The sequence below is a fragment of the Parasteatoda tepidariorum genome, chromosome 6 (genome assembly GCF_982258835.1).
Source record: "Parasteatoda tepidariorum strain Cologne lab strain chromosome 6, Ptep-v5.0, whole genome shotgun sequence".
NCBI lineage: Eukaryota > Metazoa > Arthropoda > Arachnida > Araneae > Theridiidae > Parasteatoda > Parasteatoda tepidariorum.
This window is the reverse complement of record NC_141760.1, coordinates 109,730,016-109,756,775: the sequence shown is the minus strand read 5'-3', so window position 1 is coordinate 109,756,775 and position 26,760 is coordinate 109,730,016. Positions and strand designations below refer to the sequence as shown.

At 28.2% G+C, this 26,760-nt stretch overlaps 1 protein-coding gene across 1 annotated transcript; it reads right to left on the bottom strand.

Moving 5' to 3' along the window:
• Positions 1-1,097: 1,097 nt before the first annotated feature.
• On the bottom strand, positions 1,098-26,265 carry Rpt4 (Regulatory particle triple-A ATPase 4). Its single transcript, XM_087166441.1, has 12 exons — positions 25,841-26,265; positions 23,710-23,789; positions 21,958-21,997; positions 20,597-20,717; positions 18,076-18,190; positions 14,901-15,050; positions 12,377-12,500; positions 9,968-10,029; positions 7,148-7,268; positions 5,480-5,560; positions 5,322-5,393; positions 1,098-1,394 (listed from the first exon to the last, which is right to left on the bottom strand). Exons 1-12 carry the CDS (start codon positions 25,962-25,964, stop codon positions 1,276-1,278), a joined length of 1,209 nt encoding a protein of 402 aa, XP_087022567.1. The 5' UTR covers positions 25,965-26,265; the 3' UTR covers positions 1,098-1,275.
• Positions 26,266-26,760: the final 495 nt, after the last annotated feature.

Below are 26,760 nucleotides of genomic sequence, written 5' to 3'. Positions count from 1 at the left end.
TGATACTAGGTGGAATCCATATTGTGAGCGCGTAAAAACTTTTGCCAATAATTACCATAAATATGAAGAAATCGTTCTTGAACATCAAAATGAATCTAATAATAAGTCAGAAATATTAAATGTTGGGCTTTACAAATATACTATCAATTGTTTCAGAAGCTGTTGAAATATGAATTAACTTACTATCGTGTGATGAATTAGAACCCCATAAACATTTTATAAAAAGATTCAATCAGGCTGTTCAGCCACATCATTTATTAGCATGTGCATCTTGGTTCCAGAAGCATAGGGACAATTTTTAAATGATGAACAAGACCAATTGGCAGAAAACTGTCTTTCTAAGCATCATCCACAATTTTTGCCACCTGTTATGGCATTCAAAATTTCCGATCCTGAATACTTTCCAAAATCAATGATGCTTGACACTGTTATTTAACAGTTTTCATCAAAAAATAGTGGAAAATTATGGCAAAAAAAAAGTAAATAAATAAAATTCCTAGCTTCCACAAAATTTCTGTCAATTCTTTTTTCTTTGCACTCAGCATCCTCTGTCTCTATCGAAAGACACTTTTCAACTTTCGGTTTGGTGCAGAGTAAACTTCGAAATAGATTAGGAATAGATAAAGTTTCAAAACTCGTAAAAGTGTATCACCATCTAAGAGAGAAATGTAGACACTTTGAATCTGTTGTATGATAATAATAATAAAGGAAAAAATTGACCTTTTTTTTTAAAAGTTAACTCTTAAGATCTGACAATTTTTAACTATTTGGAGAAAGTTTATCACAATTAAAAAACAGTTCAACATTAAAATATTATTTTGTTTCTTTTGATCATGCTTAAAAAAATTTCTATTAAGTGATACATTAAACAACAATAAACAAATTGAAAGTTTTTTCTTCTGATTTTAAAAAAAATAAGCTATAGCTTTTTATATATGTTTTTTTATAATTTTAAGATTAATTTGTTATTTGAAACTATAAAGTTAAAATGTATCTAAAAATTTGAAAAAAGGGTAGTAACTGATACTTTTCATAATTATACGTAATTTTAATTTCACTTTCTATTAATTGTATTATAAAAACAGGGAAGACAAATATTTATTCCAGTTTAATTTTATTACAGGTATAAGTCGGATGAAATTTTAGTGTTTACTTATACAACACTATTTAATAAATAAAAATATTTTCACAGTAAAATTTATGAGTACTAAATGAAAAAACAGTTTTTTTTAATAAAACCCAGGCGGGTTGGGTTTTTTCAAACCCTGGTTTATTTTAAACAGGTTTATAATCCAATTTAGATTCCAGCTTTTTATTGTCAGCAACCTTGCGAACAGCTTTCATGAAATCTTCTTCCACTACGAATTCTCGATCAGCTCGAATTGCAAACATACCTGCAAAAAAGCAAATGTCATTATTAAATAAAACAAAAAATTACGTTTAAAACTTATTTGCTATATAAAAAATACTGGGCAGTCAAGTAGGTTAGGAAAGGGATCAGAAAATATGAACTAATATGGGTGGTGTGTTTTTTTTTCTTCTTCTTATAAATGATTAGTATTTAATAAAAATATCTGTTGGTTGGCCATGAACAATAATTTTTCATTTCAGCCTTATGTAAGTTTAGTGTGGAAAATCTCACTCTAAATAACCTTATCGAATTTTCACGAACAATCTTAATGCTTCAAAGAAATGACCTTTAATGCTGATTAATTTTTATTATTGCTTTTTCTGAATAAACATGATTTTTTTAGACTGATTTGGATCTCAAGATAGGGGAGTTAGTGATAATCTGTAAAATATGGCCCAATAGGTTAGCCAGGAGAATGGTCAAAAGTTTGGATCACTTATAAATATTTTGCCCTGTCTCAGAAACTAACAAAGCACATAGAAATTTTTTTTTTTTTTAAATAATTAAGAAAGAATTTTATTCAGAAATTATTCTATGTTAAAAAATAACTTCTACTAATTATTTCATAGGAGTTATAAAAAAAATATTACAATTTTAAGATAAGCATATTTTTATTCAGTTTTAAGCTATGCATTTTTAAATGAAAAAATACAAAATTTGAGTCAAGTTGATTGAATAGATTCCAAGTTATAAAATTTTAGAAAAAATTGCTGTTTGACCAATTTTTTTCAGATTTTATTATTTAAAATTAACAGTTATCCTTCAGTTAAAAATGAAGCAAAAATTTTCAATACTTAAGAAAAAAACAATTAAAATCTGTTTGTTTACAGAGAGCTATGTTCAGGCTGACTAATTGTTTAATTTCGTTTAAAAATGCTTCGATTCATTAAAAAAAACTGAGATATTGTGAAATAAACAATAAAGGACTCAAAACTTTTGACCACTCTCTAGACCTAATGACTGGAACCATATTTTTGAGATACTGGATGCCTCCCCTATTTTAATATTAATAATAAGGCATGTTGATACAGAGTAAGTGCAACTGAAATGAGCTCTTTTGTACCCCTTTGAACGCTACAGGATCATAGGCAGTTTCATTAAGGCCTCTCTCAACTACACTTAAATTAGCATTATTCAGAACAACTCTTTTTCAATAATTGGTTCTTAGCTCATGAAAATTCAATCAAAAAATATTTAGGTTAATTTTTTTTTTGTTTGTTTGTCAGTCTATATTATAAAATATATTAAAAAGTTTTACTTGTAATTAACAATTTTTTGTAAAATACTATAATGTTTAATAACTATTGTAATTAATACATAACAGTTGGTAGATATAACGGACAGTTATTTATGATGCATCTAAGATAACTAATAGTAACCAGTAGCTTACTGTGGGAAATATTTGTTGTCATTTAGAATTAAGTTCAAAAATGAAGTAGTGTTTTCTTAACATTAAAGACCCATATTTATGAAAATTGAAGGAAAAAAAATAGGGTTTTTTATGAATTTTTAGAAGACAGATTTCGCTCAAATTTTGTATTTTGCCTTGTAAAATTACATACTTAAAAAATTGTATACCTTACAATGCAAAATGTTTTCGACAATTATTAAATAAAATAATAAATATTCATGATAATTTATTTTTTGCATGGAATTATCTTCGGATAAATAAGTTTTATAATTTTATGCAATATTTTTTTTTAATTCACTTAAAAATTTCTTGAGGTATGGCACAATACGCAATATGTGTCCAAGTTTTGGATCACTCTCCTAACCATATTTCCCAAATTGCGGCTACCTCCTATATTTTGAGGCTTGAAAATCCAAATAGGTTGAAAAAAAGTTATGTTTATAAGTACGTTTTTGTGCCTGCAATCAATGACCATATTTAAGGACATTACCTTAAACCATTAAGATCAAGTTCTAGAACGTCAAAATCCAATCATTAGATCAAAAGTTATCCTGCTTCGTCCTCTCCCCCTCTTTTCTTTTTAAGGCGCACTGTACATAAGATTGGTTGATCAACTAAGGTTGATTTTTTATCAGTCCAGTGATAGTTTAAAAAATCCATTTATTAGCCAGATCTTTTACCAACCAACTTTCTTTTTTTTTTTTTAAACATTTTGAATAATTTTTATAGGCTGAACACAATGAAAATCATTAATTCTATATCAGAGTTTCTATAGACCAGAAACTCTTTAAGACTTCGTTGAAATCTTGTTTGGAAAAGTATATTGAAGCAAACAAAGTATATTTTTGTCTAAATAAACAGCTTCAGGAAAAAGATTTGCAGTATTCTGTATTCACTTAAATTTGTAACATTTTATAAGCACCAACCTCCTCAATCTAGTACCTGCCTTGATTGGTTGTTTGTAACTAAATTCAAATGAATGATTCTTCTCTTAATTTTGGTAAATTGTTTAAACGAGCTGCTCAAAATCTATAATCCAAGCATATTGAACCAATAAAAATATCAATCTTCGATCTGTTACATGTGTAGTGTGGTTTGTAAGATTTGAGTATATTATGACTTATGAGCAACTTTTATTGAAAATTATGAAGGACTTTCTAGATGAGCAGAAATTTCAGACTTTTATATTGCTACTCTTCATCCAGTTTTTCAAAGTTAATGGTACTTTTCTTTTAAGAAAATATCTTTATAGAAGATTTTGGTATAAGGTATAACAATCTAAATTCACTCCTCAGTCTATTTTAGATAATTCAAAGATAGTCTTTTTGGGGGGTGTGATACACTGAAAGCAAAATATTTGTGCTTTACAGTGAACTCTCATTTATGTACCGTTGTAAGGGGCCAACAGAAAAAAGCGCATAAGTGAAAAATTTCAAAATTCTAAATGCAACGTAAATTGCAGTGACAATATGGGATATATATGTTTCTGAATATATATGTATGTCTAATAAATATGTTTCTGAAGATTAAATGTATATATTTATACTGTTTTGGTATTTACTATAATTATACAAAGAAAAAATTTAACATACCTAAAGACAATTTAAATTTCTTACAAAATAATCCTTAATACATGTTTTTATTTGTTTTTGCAGACGTATTTCAAAAGCAATTTTTTCCAGTTTATGTAAATGGGATAAGGGAGTTTCAGAAGCAGAATTAAATTGTAATTTTTAAGGAAAGTACTTGACTTCATAATATGCAGCACAATAGGTTGTTTGATTGCTACTTTCACTAAATAGACCACCTCCTTCTATTCAGATAACCTCCAGGATGGTCTGAATAAAGGAGCAGACCACCTCCAAGATGTCCATCTGACTGTAAAAAAGTGTTCATCTTTTGTTCTCCATGTGTCTTTTTTTTCTCCTTTTCTAGGAAACAGCACATGGGAGTAAAATTAACCTCTGGGGCAAGAGGAAGGGTTATTTTCTCAAAAATGAATGGGCTTTCATTGTTGTTGGTGTAACAGATAAGACACCCTATTCAAAGTTGTGGAAAGAATGTCTTTATAGAAACAGCAAAAATTAGAAGGTTACAGGAAAAACAAAAGTGAACTATTCAATAGGATCTAACAACATATTTATCTGTAACAAGGATTGCTTATTTGTTTCAACTTTTAATCTGAAACCTTTTTTTTTTTTTTTAAAAAAAAGAAGAAAATTAAAATGTTAGCCTAAAATTTTGGTGCATAATTGAAAAATTTATTTTTAGAGCAACGCATAAACGAAGGATGATTATCATTATTTTCCTACCTTATGTACTGGGACCCATAAAATTTTTTGTATAAATGAAAAAGGTGCATAAAAGAGGTGGTGCATAAGTGAGAGGTAACTGTATTATCTAAAGATAAAAAAAGGACTAATACATAGCTGTCAACCATGGTGACCTCCATAGTAGTATGTGATCAACCAAAAATCAAATCTAACAGCGTGCACTTACCAGCTTCTGTGCAGACGTTTCTCAAATCAGCACCATTGAAACCATCAGAGAGCTTAACAACTGCCTCCCAGTCTAAAAATACAAAGAGAAGCAAGGGTCAATTATAAAGAAAAATACAAATTTTTATAGAAACCTCTCATTTGATCTTCTATTTTTACCTATTTCTCCATGTTTAGTTATTGGAGCAGCGTGTATCTTACAAATTTCAAGCCGTGCTTGCTCATTAGGTAAGGGAATTTCTGAAATAAAAATTATTTGGTATTAGTATTTCTAAAAGCATTTCTCTTTTTAAAAAAATTTAAATCATTTCTGCAGTTTACAATACAGCAATTGATAGAAATAAATATTCAGTATGAAAAAAATTTAGAATCTCTTATTTATTTTAAAATACACATATTTTACAGAAATTTAAAAGCAACTAACTTTAATTTCTATAAAATGTGAATATAAACTTAAAACTGTGCATAAAATGATCAGTAACTTATGCTTTTAACCATAGTGCAACATTTTTGTGAAATCAAATACAATAGTTCTAGTTCTTAAAAATTAATGAAGTTATTAATTTTACAGCCAGGTATGAAAAAATATTTTTTTTAAAAATGTTCATGTCATTTTGTCATACATGTGTGTTTTTTACTAAAAGCCTGAAAATAATTGTGCAAATCATAAACGTTTGATACTAAATTAGTAAAATCATTTATTTAAAGATTTATGATTTAAACACTTATTTTTTTTAAATTTAATCCTTTATTTAAGTTAAAGATTATCAAACAAAATATGGTATTTATTTACTATTTTTATAATTAAATTTAATAATGATGAAAAAAAAATTTGTTGATAATAATTTTTTTAATAAATAAGTTATGTAAACTATGCAATTTTAAAAATTAACATTTAAAATTTGAACAATTTCAAATCTGTTGAATAGTTTCTAAGAAATAAAAAGTCATATATTTAAATTTTTATTTCTCGAAAACTAATTATTCTATTTTTTCCACATTTTGAATTATGTTATACTTTACTAAAGTTTAGACATTGGTTTAACATGAAAAAAATTTGGAAAACATTTTTATGAAAAATTGTAGATATTTTATTATTTTTAAATTAAATTACAAAAATTGATAAATAAATATTAAGATTATTTACTAGGTACTATTTTTATGCAGTTAATATGATTATTTGATTAATACTTTTTAAAACTTTTGAAGAAGAAAAAATCTATAAAAATTGAAAAGAAAAGAAACTTTTTACATTAGAGGATAAAACATCTAAGACAACAATTGAACATAATGAACTTAAATCACGACATTTTATTTCCATAAATGAACTTTTTTCCTTTTTTAACATTTTGTTGACTCAATTAGAAATAGCTGGAAAACAATTGGAAGCCATCTATAATTCAGCTGTCTAAAAATTGTAAAATTAATTTATTAGCAATTATATTTGACTATATTATCATGAAAAATTTCTATAAAAAAAATCAAGAGTTTGCCAGTGTGTCAATCTCTCTCCTTCTCATAACTCTAAAAATATTTGTTATATCAACCTAAAATTTGGACAGAGACTGCAAGGAGAAATTTCAGCCCCTGATCCTAAAATTTGTTTAAAAAAATTTCAATTAGACGATTTGGGAGAGAAATTTGAAAAAAGGAATTCTCTATACTTTTACTTCCAGTTTCTACCATAAAATTTTTATTCTTCATTTATTGCTTTTAGAATTGTTTAAGCAGTAGAAAAAAAAATTACATCAGACTTGCTACAAACAACAAAATTTCGTAAAAGGCTATAATTATTAACCACAATATTTGTTTTAGATAAGAAATTACCAATTTTTCTGTCAAGTCTTCCAGGACGCAGAAGTGCTGGATCTAAAGTATCTGGTCTGTTTGTTGCCATAATTATTTTCACTTGACCAAGAGAGTCAAAGCCATCCATCTGATTTAATAGCTGCAAATGAAAACAATTGGTTTCTTAACACATCAGTCATTGATATTTCATACATTTAAATTTCACGTAAGCACCTATAGTTTATATATGGTAAGAACTTCCCTCGTCACAAAGTCTGAGGTTGCCTGCTGCTATGGAAACAAGAATAGCACTTTTCAGGGAGGGTAGCTTCTCTTGGCCCGCCGTAAGATTTTATTCGGCCCGCGGATAGAATTTTTATTTCTCGATCAGTGGCAAATATAAACAATATACATCCATTTTCTTGTCGACTATGTTTAAAATTATTTCTGTTTTCCATTTTTAACAAAGTACTGATGACATTTTTACTTTCTCTAATTTTGTTCTACAAAACATAAATTGATGGAAATAGTTAGCACAGACAACTTCAATTGGTAAAATGTTGAAAGCAGAAGTTCTTTATAGAACGGCCGTAGACTGGCTCCAACTAGCGCTTGTCTTTCACGAGGAGCTGACTTATGGAATCTAATATAGGTAAATTATATTTCACATTTCGCAGACTGCTCATTTTTTGCTCCAAAGAGTGGACAATCTAACAATCATCTGAAGTAGTTGTTTCTAAATATGCCAAAGTTTTACAAATCATTATCAAAAGCTAGTTTCCAAAATTTAATATTTCATGCCCAGAAAATCAGTGCTATGTTTGCTTAATCTTATATATGTGAACAAGAGTTTTCAACCTTATAAAAATCATTTCACCATTGTTTAGGATGAACCTTAGAAAAAATCATTTCAGAAGTAGACTAACAGAAAAGCATTAAGCCTTGTTCCTTAAAATAAGCACATCTCACTTTGAACCTTAAAATAAGGAGCTTTTAAAAATGAAATCGCAATTTCCTTCATCTCACTAAATATTTAAATTAAAACTTGTAAATCACTTTTTCATTTTTTCTAAATTTTGAAGTTTTTACTTGGATTGCCAAAAATTTTTTTTCTTGATTTTTGGCTCTCGACCAAAAAAGTTTGCCCATCCCTGGTCTAGGCCATAGTCGTTACCATAGTCTTACGAATGGCTAGGGGAGTTCTTATAAAAACAACAGTAACTAGGGGGGAGATGGATTATGAGCAAATTTTTTTAAAAAGTTAGAGAGCAAAATAAAAAATCTATTCAAAAAAAGTTACTTGTGCAAAAATTTGACCTTGGAATAAATGTTGAATTCAAAGAAATCAAAAAAAAAAATGTCTTCTAGGAGTTTCAGCAGTTTTTAAACCAAAAATGAAAACTCAAAAGATTCTAAAAAGAATTCTACTCAAAATGAAGATAAAATAAGATAATATAATTTCCTTTTTTTCGAAGTTCCTTTTTATTAGAATTTAACCTTAAAATTAAGTTTTCTACGGTAAGTCAAAGCAGGTGACTTTCTCATTGAAGCATTGTTGGGGGTTTATGGTTTGTAGTAAGGAAGAGTAGACCAACGGCAGCAAAAGAAGAAAAGAAAAAAAAGTTTTCATATTTGCACAGCCACATAAATTACAAAAATTGCAGGCATAATAGTATTCTGTAGAGAAAGGACATAGCACACACAAACTATTTTCATAAAAGGTGATAATGCAAATGACAGTTAATGCACTAATATTTTGCTTTAAAGATACTTTTAACTATAACAATTACTAATTTAAAGTAACAGAAACGTTGTGTTTACAGAAAAAAGTATAAAATAAAAATTTTTAATTGTAAAATGAAATTTTTTTAAATTTCAATATTACAGGCAATATTCTCCCATTTTGTAAGCGGAGAAATGCACTAATGATTTCCTCTTTTGAGTTTTGTAAATCATTACACAAATTAAAATTCGTAAATAAATAAAAAAATTGTACATAACTTAAAAGTCAAAAAATCCGTGCAGTTAACTCCCAAAATAAAGATCCCGAATCAAGCGAATAGGACAATTAGTGAATGTAAAATATGGTTTTCTTTAAAGAAAACAAAAGTAAAAGAAAGAACACCATTTCTAGAACGAACTATCTTTTAAACTCTTGCGATTTCTGAATTTTTATTTTATATTCTTAATTTGAAACTCTAGCTGAAGTCAGTCATTACTGACTTTTTTTTAAAAATCTCAAATGAGAATAGAAAAATCATGATTATTTCTTTCCTCTCTGATGCGCAAGAAAGACATCTTAAAAAAAAATTGAGCAGAAATTTTTTTTTCGAAAAATTTTTCCCTTCCAAAATGAAAAATCCTTCTGCGAAAATTATGTAACGTTCTACGACAACGTCGCCGTGTCTGCAGTATTTGTAGTTTCATTAAACCACAGTGTGAAGAAAGATTTATCTATATGAATAGAAACTTGTCTTTTAAACTATGGCCCTACCACTTCTGTTACCAAATAACTAAGCATTGTTTATTCTGAAAGATAGTGTAGAGGAATTTGCAAAGCGGAGAAGAATATAAATAATTAAAATACAATAAATAAAACAATAATACTAAACAAAATAAACTTCGTTAAACCAAAACACTATATTTTTAGTTTTGTTGATAAAATTTAGTTCATACTTTGAATTAGTTAAAAATTTTGCTCTTGTATTGGATAGCTGGTTAGATTAGTAAGACAAAAACAAATAGATCAAAACAGCTAGATTATCTTAAGTTCTGTTGATTGCTCTACTAGAGATACAAAAATATTATTGCAATTTTAAATCTCTGGTTAATTGTTTGATATCAAAACTTATAACTTACTTCCATTAAAGTTCTTTGAATTTCTCTATCGGCAGAAGTGCCTTCAGAAAATCTTCGCCCACCTGAAAAGTCATACAATATAAAAAATAAATTATACCACAACGATTTATATGCTAGTTCAGTCACAAGTCTTATTGGATAAGGAAATCACATAAAAACAAAAATAGTCCAGTTATTCAGCAACATGAAAATAGTAATAATTCATTCTGTTCATTTGTATAGATTTAAATCTTAAAATAGATTTAGTTTTTTTTTTTTTTTTTTGCATGTATTTGCTACCATTTTGTTAAATACCATTTTCAGGGACAGCTGCCAAAATTTTCAGAAAATAGGAGGATTTAAAAAAAAGAAAGGAATGTTGAAAAACAAATAGATCATGAATATCAATTTAAATCAGCCAAAATAAATTTTAAAGTAATTAAAAGTAAAATTTCAAAAAAGATCAAAAATTCTTTAAGTGAGAAAGATATTTTACTTTCATTGAAGCTTTAACAATATAATTATGATACATAAGTAGTATAATATACAATTTGTATAAACAATATATTTATATAAAATTGAGATAAGAAATTTATCAAAAAAATTGTTTTTGCCAAATTTTGCATTTTATAAATAAAATATTTTTATACAAAAAACTATTATTTTACAGAATTTAAAAATACATTTGTTTCATGTATAATTTTTTTTAAAGAAAGAGTAATTTTAGCTAGGAAATTTTCTTATGTTAAAAAAAAAAAAATTTAGATTTTATTTAATGTTCTATCATATTTTTTTATACATATATATATATGTCATTGAACAGCCTCCCCAATTTTGGGTTTACGCCTACTAATGTTCAACTCGTAGTCTTGTAATTTTGAACCAATTCAGAAGACCAGGAAACATAGAGGACTTTGTGACTTGACAGATTTAACGTGCATCAGTCACCTTTTACTACGTGGGGAGTCTTCGGCCGGCAGGGATCGAACACACAAACTCTTAAACTTACAATACAAATATTATTAACCCTGTGGCAGAATTTTTTCTGATTACTGCAAGATACTTTTATTAAAGATATACAAGAAATAATTTAAAGTAATAGAGACATAACAGTTTAATAATTATTAATTTATTTTAATTAATTATAATTATATTAAGTAATATTTCTGTAAGTGTTTATTCTCAAATATGTTTATAAATTATTTCCTAAAGTTTGATTGCTACTTCAAAGGAGTAGAAAATTGCTAAAATTCTCATACGAGTTATTGCAAATTAGAAAATATGTAAAAGTTCATGGTTTGTTTCAAATTCATTGTTTGTTTCACAATAATTTTAAAACTAACAAAACCTTTATCACACAAAATATTGACAGAGTATAAAAACTACACTTCCTCCTTTGGCTGCAACCAGCAGTTATGAATTTGGATAAATTGTACTATTTTTGAAAGGGATGGGGGGGGGGGGACATAATCCTCTTAGTTACAAGGAGCATATAAAAATAAAAATATAACTTATACAGTTTTACATGTCAAGTTTGGAAAATTATTTCCATACCTGCCAACATTGGAAAAATAAGATAACAGAGATTTTACTAGCAACATTTTTTAAGCAACGAGTAAAGTTTTGATTCATCATGCATAATCAAAAAGAGGCATTCAAAATAGGAAATAATATAAGCACTTACATTTAGAGAAGTAAAAAAATGCATATAAATCAAAACAAAAACCAGCAATCTAAAGAAGATTTTTTTAAAATCATTATTTATAATTACTTAAATTATTTTATTTTATAACCGACGTTGAACAGTCAACCCAATTTAGGGTTTGCGACTGATGTTCAACTCCATAGCCTTGTAATTTTGAACCCAACCTGGAAGACAAGGGAACTTCTGGATTAAATATTGGGAGAAATTTGTCTTCATGGAGGAATTTTCGATGGAACTAAGCCATATTTGCGCTACATGGAGAGTAAAACAAAAAGACCTCCAGCAAGGGGACTCTAACCCACCATACGTCTACCACTGAGAATATTTTACGTCAGCATTGTGTGCGGTGTGAGCCGGGTGCAGAATTCGTATAGACCAGTCATTGCTGGGATTGGAACCCGGTTCACCTCATTGGGAAGCAAACGCTCTATCCTCGGAGCCACCACTCAACATACTGCAGTACTGATATTAGCACCATCCGTTGAGGAATAAGAGAAGAATTTTTGCCATCAGTGGATATTTTAGCACAATTTTTTTTAAAATTTCCTTCAACGAATACGGAGAAATTTGAAAATGTACGTGTAAACAGATGATAGTCGTAAAATACAGGAATCTTTGTTGAAAAACAGGAGACTTGGCAGGTATGTATTGAAAACATGCAATAGTCTACATACATTAGAGAAAGATTTATTAAAAATGGAAAGAATACATAGAAGGATACTTGCCAATAGCATCAATTTCATCCATAAATATTACACAAGGCTGGTGATCTCTAGCGTAGTTGAACATTTCTCTAATCAATCGAGCACTTTCTCCAATATATTTATCAACTATTGCACTTGACACAACCTAAAGAAAACACAAAAGGAAAGCTTTTCTATGACATTGATAATTTACAAATTAATACTGATAATTTAATTTGAAAGACAATTTACAAATATTACATTTGTTGCTAAAAACTGCTTTTAATCATCTTGAAAGGAAGCTTTTTCATTTAAGTAAATGCCGAAGAAAAAGTACACATTGGATCCAACTTTATTTAATAAAATTTTATGGGTATTGATATTTTTCTACTACATGTTAATAAAAATGGTAATAAATCAGTATTTTAACCAAAATAATTAAGGCATAATTTTTCAGGAAAGGTAGATATAAATTTAAATTATTGATTTTATGTAAACAGATGTTAAATTACCCTTTGCACAAAGTGGCGTCGATTGCGGACCGTACTTCAATTTTTTATTCATATTTCCTTTCAACATTTTTTAAGAAATAATATGCCTAATATATGTTAGTAACCATTTTTTTTGAAATTAGGAGAAATATCATTAGGCATACTAAAAAAAGTTGAATAGACAGATAACAAAACACAAATTGGGAAGGAGTTCATTATTGATCCCTTTCTCAATTCGTGTCAAAAAAACGCACATCACTTGTTTCCATGTAGGGTCTATTTTCCACCCAGTGTAAAAACAAAGAAAGCTCTACATTTTAAAAATTTTTTGGCTACAATATATCAGAATAACTAAAAATGTGGTTAGTAACACATCACATAGAGAAATTATTGAGAAAAAAAATTTCTAAGGAGCTCTGATCGAAAATTGAAGTGGAGTTTATAATGGACGACACAAGATTAAATACAGTAAACCCTCATAGCAGCAATGTTTAGGTAACTAGATAAAGATTTCACGACCCCTAAACAAATTTTTATGACCTTTTCTTTTTGACATTTTGCTTGTATATTTTTTACTAATATTTCTTTATATAATATATATATATATATATATATATATATATATATATATATATATATATATATATATATATATATATATATATATATATTATTGAAATGCATTTTTCAACATAAAAAAGAGCTACTTTTTTTACGGACTCAAAATACTAAAAAGACTGAGCATTGCTGTATATCTAAAATGTCTGAAGGGGCAAAAAAATCAAGTTTTGTATTGTTATTTTCATGTGCACTACAACTTTCTATAAGGCAATTTGAGAGATTTCAATTATTATCATAAACAGCTTTAAATTCCTTTAACTTTTCTCATAATAAAGAGACGTTATTAGAAAATTCGAAAAAGTATAATCCCAGATTATAATATATTTTCCTTCTAAAAAATTTACATAAAAATACATTATACTGCTCAGTATTGCAAATTTAAGCTTTAATATTGTAGTCTGTGTTAATATTTAGTTTGTAAGACATAACAAACAGCTTCAATTTTTCTTTCCAACAGTTTAATCTTTGCTGACTGCGGGTTAAAACTCACACAGAACATTCCATTTAATTTAAATTAGTATTTTCATTCTTATTGTTTTTCAAATTAGTCTGTACGTCAATCCCTTTCTACTATTAAATTTTGAAAATTTCATTTTCTTCCACCCATCTCCTTTTATTTCAGACATTTTCTGGCTTTTTGTTCGACTTTCCTATAATGGAACATTAAGATTTTTTTTAAAAAATGAGAATTCATTATAAATTTCAACTCTTTCTGTTTTTCAATTAGTTTAAAAAATTTAAGTTTCTTCTACTTGTTTTAAGTTTTATTAGAAACCTTCTTAGCAATTAAATATTCCTAAAGCGCTATTGTTTCAACTTGCTTTAATCAAGGTCCATTTAGGGTTTGTGGAAAATACAGCCCTTTGGATAAAAAAATTTACAATCTACGTGCACTTCAAAAACCTCGAGCGCTGGATGTCTAAAAGTTAAAGATATTTTAGGTTTAAATCACGAAAAGTAAGAAAAAAGGTATGGTGTAAGCATAAATCAAACTGATAAAACATAATTTATACCATTTCCAGTTTTTTTTTTTTTTTTTTGCCGTTTTCTCATGATTATCCAAATTTTGATATTATTAATATGTTATCATAACACTCAAATTTCCACACAGTAAGAATAAATCTCACACTATTGTCATATAATATCTTTGGCACAAGCTTTTTCAAATAATTTAAAAAACAAGTCTGTGGTCAAAGTTAAACCAGCAAAATGATTTTCTGAATAACAAAATGATTTGTGGATCTAAATCTATATCAATCGAATAAAAAAAATTGGTATCCTTTGTTTGAATAAATTGTAATTTATAAAATTACTTAATGCTATGAAGCAATGATGGTAATTGGAAAGCAGAATTAAGCACAAGTGAAACTCACCAGTATATATATGCATACACATATAATAAAAAAAAAGAAACAGAAACATAGCCAGCTAAAGAATAAAATGCACTATCTTACCTTCAAGAAATTAGCTTCAATCTGACTGGCTACAGCTCTTGCTAAGAGAGTCTTCCCTGTGCCAGGGGGACCGTAAAGGAGACATCCCTTTGGTGGGGTGATGCCAACTCTTTGGAACAATTCAGGATTAAGCAATGGCAATTCAATAACCTAGGTACAAAATAATGTCATCCTTACATCTACAATTTAAATCACTTAACTTCAGAATAGCCACATACAGGATAAAAAAACAAAATTAAGAACTTAGACACAAATTCAAATATTTTTAGATGCAACTTAATTTTCAAAAATAATTTTCAAAATTATTTTTAGATGCAACTTAATTTTCCAGTGGCACCATTGCCAGTTTTAAGCCTAATCTATGGGAGTAGTTTTTTCACTTTTTTTCAATAACTTAGAGCCTGACTGCTAATATTTTATACTAATGAATAGATAACACGCGAACTGAGCACCCTAATGCTACAAATTATTTTTAAATGCAACTAATAATTTTTAAAACAAATTTGAATGTGTTTTTAAAGCATTTATCACAGGGTTTAAGCTGAGTCTAAAAATTCATTAGCAAAAAAGCTAAAATCTGAAAAAAAGTTTTAGCAAAATGCTAAAATGCCATTAGGCTTATAAAATTACTTTATATCAAACAAGTACTGTAAGTTATCTGACAAAGAATAGCTTAATGTACAAGAATATCAAAAAGAATACCTATAACAAAAAAAAACACATTTATTATTTATCAAAACATTTTGGTTTATAATTAACAATCTTCCTTTCTTTCATGTTTGCCCATTTTACAAATGCTTCTTGAAAGTTAAATGCACTTTCAGGGCCCTCAATATTAATCATTAACAAATTGTTTACATGGTTGATTAACAACCTGTTTCGAATATTAGTTTTAATCAAATTAAGGCAGCTAAAGCCCCTTTCACGGTCAACAGTGTGCATTGGTATTGTTGCACAATACTCTATAACAGAAGTTATTAATGGGTACTGTTCAGACACATCATTGGTATATAAAAATAAAAGTAATTCATTAAATGACATGTTTTTACATCGTTGCATTAAGATGTGTTTAAATAATCCCCATTCACAAAGTAATTAAGTTTCTGTAAACTGAAAATCTTTTCTGGGAGATTCCGAAAACAAATTAAAAATGCAACGGATTTCCTTCACACCATAATGCTGTAATTCTTCCGAACTATGGGGCATCCTGCTAGGTATAAATATATTGAACATTTCGATTTTATCCAAATCTCCCAATCTATCAGTAATATTTTCAATGATACAGTTTAATCCTTTAGCAGAAATGCGAAAATGCTTTGTTGAATTTTAGCATTTTTGAGGGGTCTTTTCGCATTTTGCGAAAAAAGCTACCGTAGCGGAAACCCTGATTTATCACAATGTGTTTAGGAAGCTATTTAGTTACATTCACATTTTTTTCCTTCAGAAAAAAGCATAAGTATGCAACTAATTTCTATTGTCTACAATATGGAAATATATAAAAGGAAATAGTGTTAAAAAATGTTTCTTTCCAACAGTATAAAAAAAATTTCTGCTCTAAAATGTTCTTTCAATTCCCTTTTTTGTTCACATGTGGAAATCACCGAACTGTGAACAGTGGAGCAACAATGAATTTTCATGAATGGTGTAAATAAATGAATGATCTCTTTTCTAAGGGTGGATTTTAATGATCGCCAAAAAATAGAACAAGATCTGAGTAATGTTTAACCTTTTTGAGTGATAGAGCTTAAATAAATTAAATATGAAAGCCATAGTTCAATCATTATGAAAAAATCAATTTTAGTGCTGAAATTCTTTCAAAAGGGACTTCTTGGCACTACAGCCCAGAGAAGGCCTAGGCCATCCCAACATACTCCTTTTATCAAAGCCTCTGGATACATGTTGTTCTAAGCATGTTAAGTCAATTTAAATGTTTTAATTATTTTTTTTTTAAATTATTCAAAAAAAAAGATAATAATTTTAATTAAATGGATTTTATATGAATTTAATTTGATTTACTAATTTTAGTTTTTTCATTAAAGCAACTAATGGTTTTTGCATAAAATAACTTAAAATTATAAAGAAATTGTAATATTATTTTTTTTTAGTTGAGGATTTCTTATTTTATTTTTTAAAAAGTAAAAAACTGAACTAGGTAAATTGTTGAAAGAAAAAATTAAAAGGCAATGCTTTTAATAAAAAAAGAGATAAAAGAAAAAGTTTAAAAAATAAAACACCTAGTATCACACAATATATTTTAAATAAAAGTCGCTGTCATACCTGTTCAAAGAAATTTTCACCGTATGCGATTCTCATTGTCATTAACTCAAAACCATTCGGTAAAACATACATTACCAAGTATTTCGATGAAAATAATTTTTAAATGATGAAGGTGTATAAAAAAGATGCAACAAAAAAATTTTACCATAGTCTCTGATCAATGTGATCACTTAGAGACGCAATGATTTTGATAAAATTAACAAACTGATAACAATTTAAGAAACACAGATTTAGATATTTTTACCAATTTAAGCCACACATACTGAGTATGAAAAAAGACAACCAAAAAAAAAGAAGACAATCTTGCTTTATATTCATGTCTGTATAATTGCCAGTAAAATACAAAAATCATACAAAATTTCAACAAAAAAAAATTGCTAATTGTCTCAATTATAAATATATGCAGCATAATGCTCCGTTAAGTAGAGCATCACATTTTTTACCAATAGATATTTCTCAGCTTGATTTTTGAAAAAATGAATAAATACTAACATTAAACTATGTAATGAACACAAAAAGCAATAATTTTAACACACAGGTGAAAAAAGAAAATTTGGATCAAGTGATTTTGATATCAATAAGCGATAAAATTAACCAATGATCGTGAAAAGGAGACTACTGTATACGCTAAATTATGATTGCTCATAATACTGCAGTAAATAAGACATAAAATGTATAAATGCTAGTAATTACTAATAATTACTAATATATATAATTAATATATATATAATATATATATAATTAATATTACTAGCATTAATAATGCTAGTAATTACTAATTATTAATAAAATCTAAAATACTATAAATATACATAAATAATAAGTAGTAAATATAATTGAATTTATAACAATAAAAAGCATTTATACAAATCTTATCTATGAGTAAAATAAATTTTACTTCTCTTAATTCTCGAATTTGTTCACCAAGACCACCAATCATGGAGTAAGTTATATCACCAGGATCTTCATGTGACATGTTATAAACCAAAGGATCCACTTCTCTTGGAAGGTACCTACAACATACATTTTACAATCACTCAATTCAGGATTAAATAAAAACTTATTTATATTAATTGGACATGGTATTATTGTATCAGTTTCAATTTAAATATTTAAAAAAATTATTATTATTCTTTAATTTTGTAGCTACAGTAAGGTGGACCTCAGCTATAAGTAATTTTCTAAAAGTAAGAATTTTGGCTGTCCTACCCCCTAATCTTGTTCCAACCAACAACAAAAAATCAGACAGCACAAAATTTCACTTGAATCGAGCAATTCCAAAGCAAAACTCAATCACCTTAAACTTCAAACACTTATTGTAAAATTTTAAATTATTACGCTTTTTCAAGAACATAATAATTTTTACAACAGATTCACAATAAATAGTTTATATAGAATGAAAATTAGCAAAAAAATTAATACAGTAGGGAACCGATTATCCGGAACGATCGGGACCATCGATATTCCGGATAACTGATTTTTCCGGTCTTCTGAATCGCTGCAAAAAGCAGTTTTTTTAATAGTTAAACCCAACTAATAAAAAAAATTTTTTTTAAATAATCTTAAAAAGAAAAAAAGATGAAGCAATACACTAATGATTATTTCCAAAATGATGGTAAGGTAAATATCTTTCAAAAAAGAACGAAAAATCCTAAAATCTTATGAGGAAAAAAAATTTTTTTTTTTAAATGACGGGAAAACTAATCAAATTTCGTTCCGGTTTTTTGGTTTTCCGGATTTCTGATTTCCGGATAACGGGATCTGTACTGTAGTATGTTTTTTTAAAAGTGGATTTAGTAGCAATTGAGTATCGTTGACTATCTTCAGCAAGAATCTTTTCAATACATTTTTATCTTCTGAGAAAATATTGTACTCTTTCATTAGTTTTTTGCAACATTGTTTACAACTGCAACTCAAGTTTTTTTCTTTCCACATTTGCAGTATTATGTAGTTCATCTTGTAGTGTTCCAATATTGTGAAGGAAATTTTTAAAGGCAGAAAATCTTACAAAAGATTTTGAAGCACAGTTTAAAAAAAAAAAAAAAAAAAAAAAAAAAAAAAAAGACTAACTCAGGGTTCTTAAGTTTTTGCAAATATTGTAATAAATAGAAATTTATTATAGTTTTTTTTCAATACTTTTAAAGATAGATTATTTTTCTGTAGATGGCACCACTATGGTAAAGTTTTAATTCAATCATAATAATGATATTTTTTTTGGAAATTTTGAATTAGTCATTTAAAATGGGATTTTTGGGGTGAAATCTGGGTAACTAAATTTATTAATATTTATTGAGGATGGTATTATAACTTCGATAGGGGATTAGTTGGTTTACGACTGTTTTTTCTCAGGGATCTTTTTTTTTTTTTTTTTTGGTTCTGACGTTTGCCGGATGCGGGGTGACTCTGGATTTGGTAAACAGGTCAAACTAGATTCTTTCGCCTTGCTGAAGGGAGGATAAAAGTGAAGAGTGTGGCTAAAAGCAGTAACACGGAGGATACGGAGCTTGTCCGTAGGAAGGGTGGTCTGTGACAGCACCTCGGGGATGGTGGATCGTGAAGTTAAGAAAAGCTAAACTGAAGTCTCTAGCGGGAAGAACGACCGTGATTAGCCGAAGGCCGATATATTCCAGACGGTGAGCCAAGTTCGAACGTATCTATGCTGGAAGTCCGGTGTTCTCCTTCTACATGCCTAAGCCTAATGAAGTTAGAATAGCTGGAGAAATTTTGAGATCCTAGCCGAGGAGTTTGCCCACGAGCTCATCTACCATTCCAGTGGGCGCTTCCAGAGGGCGAACAGTAAATTCTTTTGGGTACTTATAAAACCTTCAATTTTATTTCGTTAACATTTTAGAGGAATTATTTACCGTAAATTTTGAACTGTTTATGTTGTGTTTTCTTTGTATAGGAGAACAATGAGTATTTAAGTGTGATTGATTAATAGACATCATAAACCAAGTCTTAAGTGCTTTTAGTAATGTTAAATGCAGTTTTCATTTCTTAAATGTCTTTTTTTGAACTGTATGAATTGAAGGTTATGCTTGAGTGTTTTAAGGTTGCATGTTGTTTTAATTAATGTATAAAGGGAAGTGTTTATTCCCATGTTAGCATTTGGAAATGTGTGGAATTATGTTTTTGGAAGAGATTTAGAGTTGCAATAAAAATGAGTTTTAAATGTTAAGAGTTTCCTGTAATTCATTCGATACTTGCCTATTGTATAACTTGGGTAACCGTTACTAAAGTTAAATTTAGAGATCACAGCTAGAGGGGTAACGGTACAATATATATATATATATATATATATATATATATATATATATATATATATATATATATATATATATATATATATATACATATATATTTAAATTCCCTTTTCTACACAATAATAAGAAAGCAATAAAGGAAGAAAGCAATGATACCTCATAATAGTCAAAGTTGTCATGTCAAGAGCAACTCTAGTTCCCGACTTAAGTTTGGATTTGTCCAACTGCCTGCGGCAACCTACCACATATCTTGGGCCATTTGTAGCTTTCACAATGACTGAAAAATACAAATTGATGCATTAACCAAAACAATTGAACAATTTGTGCCTGAGCTTAGTTCATTAGCAGTAATCTAATCTTTACTATACTGAGTACAGTAAATAAAAACAGGAATCTTTGAACAGGACAACAATTCTTTGAGATATTCATATGAATCCAAAAGAGCTTAATTAATAAGTAATAGAACATTTACAGTAGTGCATACAAAAATCAACTCATAAAAGGAAGAGAAACTCATCTTTTAGAAATTCAAACTCATCCAAAAGTTATAACTATTAGATGATTGTAAGGGAGGAAAATTCTCTAACAAGTTGTTAGGAGGAAAAGAAAAAAAAATGAATATGATAAACCGCTCTATTAAGTGGACTAACAAAAATATGATTAATTATTTCTAACATACAGTTTTAAACTAATCAATGAAATAAGGTTTTGAAAAACCTCTCTGGACTAACAAAGCATAATTTTAATGAAATTTAAAAAAAAAAAAAATAAATAAAAAAAAATAAAAAAAATAGGAATTCCGTTCTTTTAACAAGGAATAATAGCATTCCAAAAGTTTTTAGCAATCCTTAACTCAGCATCAATTTTTGCTTGTTTTAAAATAATTTATGAAAATAAATTAACAGGATCAGAAGATTTCTATCCACATGAAAATAAAGTGAATTTGATACAAAATAATTTTTAAAACATAATTATTAGTTTTAAAATTTAAATACACTTTGACTGAAATGCCAATAAAGTTTTAGACATTCAAATTTCAGTCACAAAACAATGAGTTTACTTGAAAGGCATAGACACAATGTTTCTCAAACTAAAAACATTCTAGTGCACTTTAATATGGCCTGACAATTTAATATAAATTTTTAAAAATAGACATTTTTCTTTATTATTGGCATTATAATAAAGGTTGTTTAGACATGGATTTTAGAAATCCAAATTGAGTTTGAAAGAAGAAGTATGATCACAAAATTAGACTTCCATTTTATGAGAACAGATTTTTTTTTTTTATAAAAGATATAGCAAGAAAAAAAGAAGACAACCATGAAATTTTTAATGTAGATACTACTTATATACTTTTTGATAATTTTGAACATTATAGCATAGTTTTAAACACTTTAGGACAAAAAAATATATATATATACAAATTTTCTAACCCAAAATACAAACAGGTAAAATCTGTGACAATAAAAAAGTTAATTAATTAGAATAATTTTTTTTAAAAAAAGCTGAATTCTTACATTTCTCTTCAGTCAGTTGTTTCAAAACTTCTCCAACAATCTAAAGTTAAAAAAATTAAATAAATTATGATAAATAAAAAGAATAGTTCAAAAAGTTGTACTAGTAACAAAAGTTATAGATCATAAAAATAAAAAAAGTTTATGTCTTTGTAGTTAGTTTAATTCACTTTTATAAAGTTATGTATAAAAGAAGAGGTCAGAGATATGGAGAATTAGTTAAAGTAGGAGAACTATTTTTCAAAACAAGAAGAAAGCATAGATAGGACACACATGAATAGAAAAATATGTTATTTAAATGACATTTTACTATGATTTTTTTTTTTTTTTTTTTACTTTCTAGGAAACATTCTACAACCAAAAAAATTAGCTCTTCCAAAAATGTCCACATGCTTTGCTCTATGCAGACCACTGACTGCAAGTTCATAATTCCTCATTTAGATGATAGATTAGATTTTGAAAAACAAATTTAAAAATTAAAACAAAATAAACTGATTTAGTTTTGTGTTAGATAAATGATTATTCATTGCTTTACTTACATTGAGGGGGGGGAGGCATTTCTTTCTTTTATTCTTTTTTTTAAATTTTTAAAATCACAAAATGTCTGTTCTACAATTTCCTTATCAAAACAGAAAGATATCAGTGTGTTTTGAGAAGAAATACATTAAAAATTGTTAAGTTTACTTAAAAATAGAATTTTTTTTTAAAAGCAGAATAAAGTAGTACACATGAATAAAAAACATTTGAACTCTTGAACAATGTGATTTTGTTTAATTTGATTGTGGTATGGATCAGATCTAGCACATTTACTAAATGAAATAAGATGGTTAAAGGAAATAAACAGTACCTAGTCATAAATGCCTAAAACAAATTTAGGAATAAAAATTAAGTTTTGGCAAAAATATATTTAATATGTTATACTTCATGAATAAAATCAGACGAGGCAGCTGCTGTTCAGATGCCCTGTCACATGCACAAGACATTCTAATAAAATCTATTGCTCTGTAAAATTTATTCTCCTAATTTAAATAAATATATTATTATATGTAATTTAAATAAATATATTAGTATTATATGTAATATCAACTTGTAATATTAACCATATTTTGAAAAATGCTGCATTAATAATATCAAAATGCTTTTAAACACTTAGAATTTTCAATTTTTAAAAAACAGGCCACTATTAAAATTACATCTGTCCAATAATATGCAAATTGTGAGAGATTGATCAATCTAATCGAGAATTGATCATGTGCTCTACTGGTTTGTCGACACATTTCCTTCTCTGATTTAATCATAAATTGGCCACACCAGTTGACATTGAAATTACCATTGGAGAAGTACATGCTTTTAGAATATTTAAAAAATATATATAGTTATTTTTATTATTTAGATTATTATTTTAAATAATAAAATTTCTTAGGATGTGACAGTTTTAAATTCACCCCATCATAATTTAAGATCAAAACAACTAAATCCATAGTTTTTTTCTGAAATTAACAGTATGATTGAATTATCCTAATATATGGGCGCCATATTGGAATTTCCGAAAGAGATCCGAAATTCAGGAAATTCCAAAATACGGAATCTCGTCGGTCTCGTGAGTGCCGGATTTGGGGTCCTATACTGTATCCACAGAGTACTTGGAATAATCAAAAAACATAATACTGCTCCAGGGCTATAAAGTAACTTATTTTCCAATTAAACTAACAATATTATCTGGTAGAATGACAAAACAGTTGTTGCAAGACTTACTTGTCCAACACTTTGTAGAGCTTTCAAATCATTTTCTGATTTTTCATACAGCTTGTTGAATTCCTTTAATTGTTCCCTCACTAAAAAAAAAATCACAACAGTGAAAATTAAAAATAAAGCTACACATTTTCTTTAAATGATATTTTTAACCTAATTAGTATTGAAATGTACAAGTTAAAAACATACATAACGAATGATTGAGAAAGTTAGAGCATGTCATAAGGATTAAAATTTCATCAGATTCCATGCCCGGATATGTCATCATATGTCATTGAAGGCACTTCCCTATTATGAAAGTTTTATTTACATGCTCCTGAATAGTTTATTATTGGGAAGCATACCCAGCGGCATATGATGACAGATCCGGGCATGGGTTCCTGTGCAGTTTTAATCTTGATGATGTGCCCAAACTATCATAGAAGTTTGTTGTACCAGACCTCTTGTTATATATAATATTCTTAAGCTTGTAGACATTTTCACACTAGTTGGGAGTACGGTAACCAGAGAGGAACCCTTGAATAAGGGACTATAAAATTAACTATTTTTCCATTAACCGAAGTGTAAAGAACTGTTACTGTATTATATATACAAACTTGATTAACAAATTTTAATAGAAATTTTAAGCAACAAGATAAATAGTAAGTATTTTATTTTTCAACATTTTCTTTTTTAATTGACCTAGTACAATCATTATTCTAGAGAATTGAATTTTTTGTAATAAACTATAAAATTACTTTTGTTGGTACTTGGTTCATAACAGCGTTATTAATAAAATAAATAACGAAGAAAGTTGTGTAAATAGTTTTGTTTATAATTCAAAAAACATTAAAAAAAATACTAAAGTGCCACTTTACATTACAATATTTTTTTTTCCTTTTTGTTCTTTATACTTGAATTACCCTAGATTTAAATATTAATAGAGAGAAACCCAAAGCTTTTAATCTCCAACATTGCATCAGCAATAAGCTTTGATATTGCTCCCAATAGTAATTAAAATGTTGATGTGTTTTCAAATCATCAAAAAAATTCCATATAAAAATTCAGCAACAATATTTTATTTATAATGTTAAGAAGGAAAGAAATCATAAGAATTTATATTATAGATATTTATAATATTTTTTCAATTTGCTTTTCAATTCATAAAGGTAAACAAACAAAATCACTAAGTGAAACTCAGTTGTTATACTCAGTATAAATTTTTTAATAAAATGGATTGCTGCTTGCCCTGGTTAGACTAAATATGGTAACGTAACAAAAGCTTTGTAGACATTCAGAAAACCTATAAGTTTACTTTGATAAAATTCTTTTCTCACCTTTCCCAATCAGGCAACCTGGATAAAACAGGCTTTATTCAGAAATAATGAAAGCGTCCCAGAAAACCAATCTTTTCATTTTATTAATTAGACAATTCTATACTGCCAAAAGTTTTTATCACAGTTCTCCTTGAGAATTAAAAAAGGACAGGGTACTTCCTCTCTGAAAAGGGTTGTTGTTCATTTACGTCGCACTAGAGCTGCACAATGGGATATTGGCGACAGTCTGGGAAACATCCCTAAGGATGATCCGAAGACATGCCATCACAATTTTGATCCTCTGCAGAGGGGATGGCACCCCCGCTTCGGTAGCCCGACGACCTGCACACGAAGTCGAGCACTTTACGGTAGAACATTTTAACGAGGACCCATACCGCACACCCTCAGTCCCTACGCAGGCTGATCCAAGTGGTCCCCCACCCGCACATTGACCGTGATCTTAACGAACCGTGTCTTAACGATCAGTCCACTGCGGGACTCTCTGAAAAGGGAACTTTGAGTTTTGAAAGATCACTCATTTAACACCCTAAAAATTCATCAAAATGTGCAATATTATGTAATAACTGAATTTCATCATCAACAAATTTTAAATGGCCTTCTTATACTATTCTATGTATTTCAAAAAAGGAATTATTACGCGAAATACTAAAGGACTAACTCAAAAGACTTTTACTCGTATTCACCCAAGCGCAAACCTTTAAGTGCTTCTTTTTTATTTCATTTTTTTAAATTGCACGACAGATCATGATAAGGAAATATCACCTTAATAGTTAAAGAATGTGGAAAATTATAAAGAGCATAAAAAATTCTACTCATACTTTCTTTCAAACGTCCCTCGATTTCCTTGTGCTCAAGAAGCTTTCTTCGATAATCTTGAAGTGCTTTATCTTTAGGACTTTCTTCAGGAATTTGAGGGGGTTGACTAACTGCTACAGCAGCCATTATATTATAAAATTTATATAAAAGTTATCTTAATGAAATAGAAAAAGAGTGCAAATGAAAATGACACAGCCAATTTTTTGTTTTTAAATAAATGCAACGTTTTTGTCTGTTCATTTCTGCTTCAAACTCGATTCACCAACCTGTAATATTATTAAGGACTGTTTTTGCTGCATGGAACATCTTTACATTGTAGTGATTCGTGGATATTTCGCCAATAAGATTCTCATTCACGTGCGAAAATATCACGGTGCATCTCCAAGCAAGTTTCCTCTGTGCCAGCTGTTTGAATAAAAGGGGAAACATCTTCGCTCGCATTAGAACTGGTTTTAAAGATCCTTATTATGAACTAATGTAGGGAGTAAAGACTTTTACACATCTCCCAGTTACATTTTTTAACTAAACCAGGAAATCAAAGTATGTAACTCGCAATTTAAGTATCGGTGCATAATCACGTCTATAAAAGTAACTTATTTTAATTAAGATTTAATTAAAGTAATGACATTTTACGCTACACAAAACCAGGAAAATGCTTTTCAGATTGCTTGACGGTTATAGGACTCCAGCTAAATGTTCAACTTCGATATACAGCCTCATTTATTATTTTAGTGTCAAATTTCGATTCATTTATTATTTCATTTATTATTTCGAGTCAAAACATTTTCAACCCAGCTTGGAAAAGGTTTGAGTGTTTGGTATATTTTCCAAAAAGTTTGGGATGCTTTCCCAGAAAGCATGTAACCTTACGACAACCTGGAGTTTTAACTTTACTTTCATTGTTACGAAAAGGTTTGCGGTA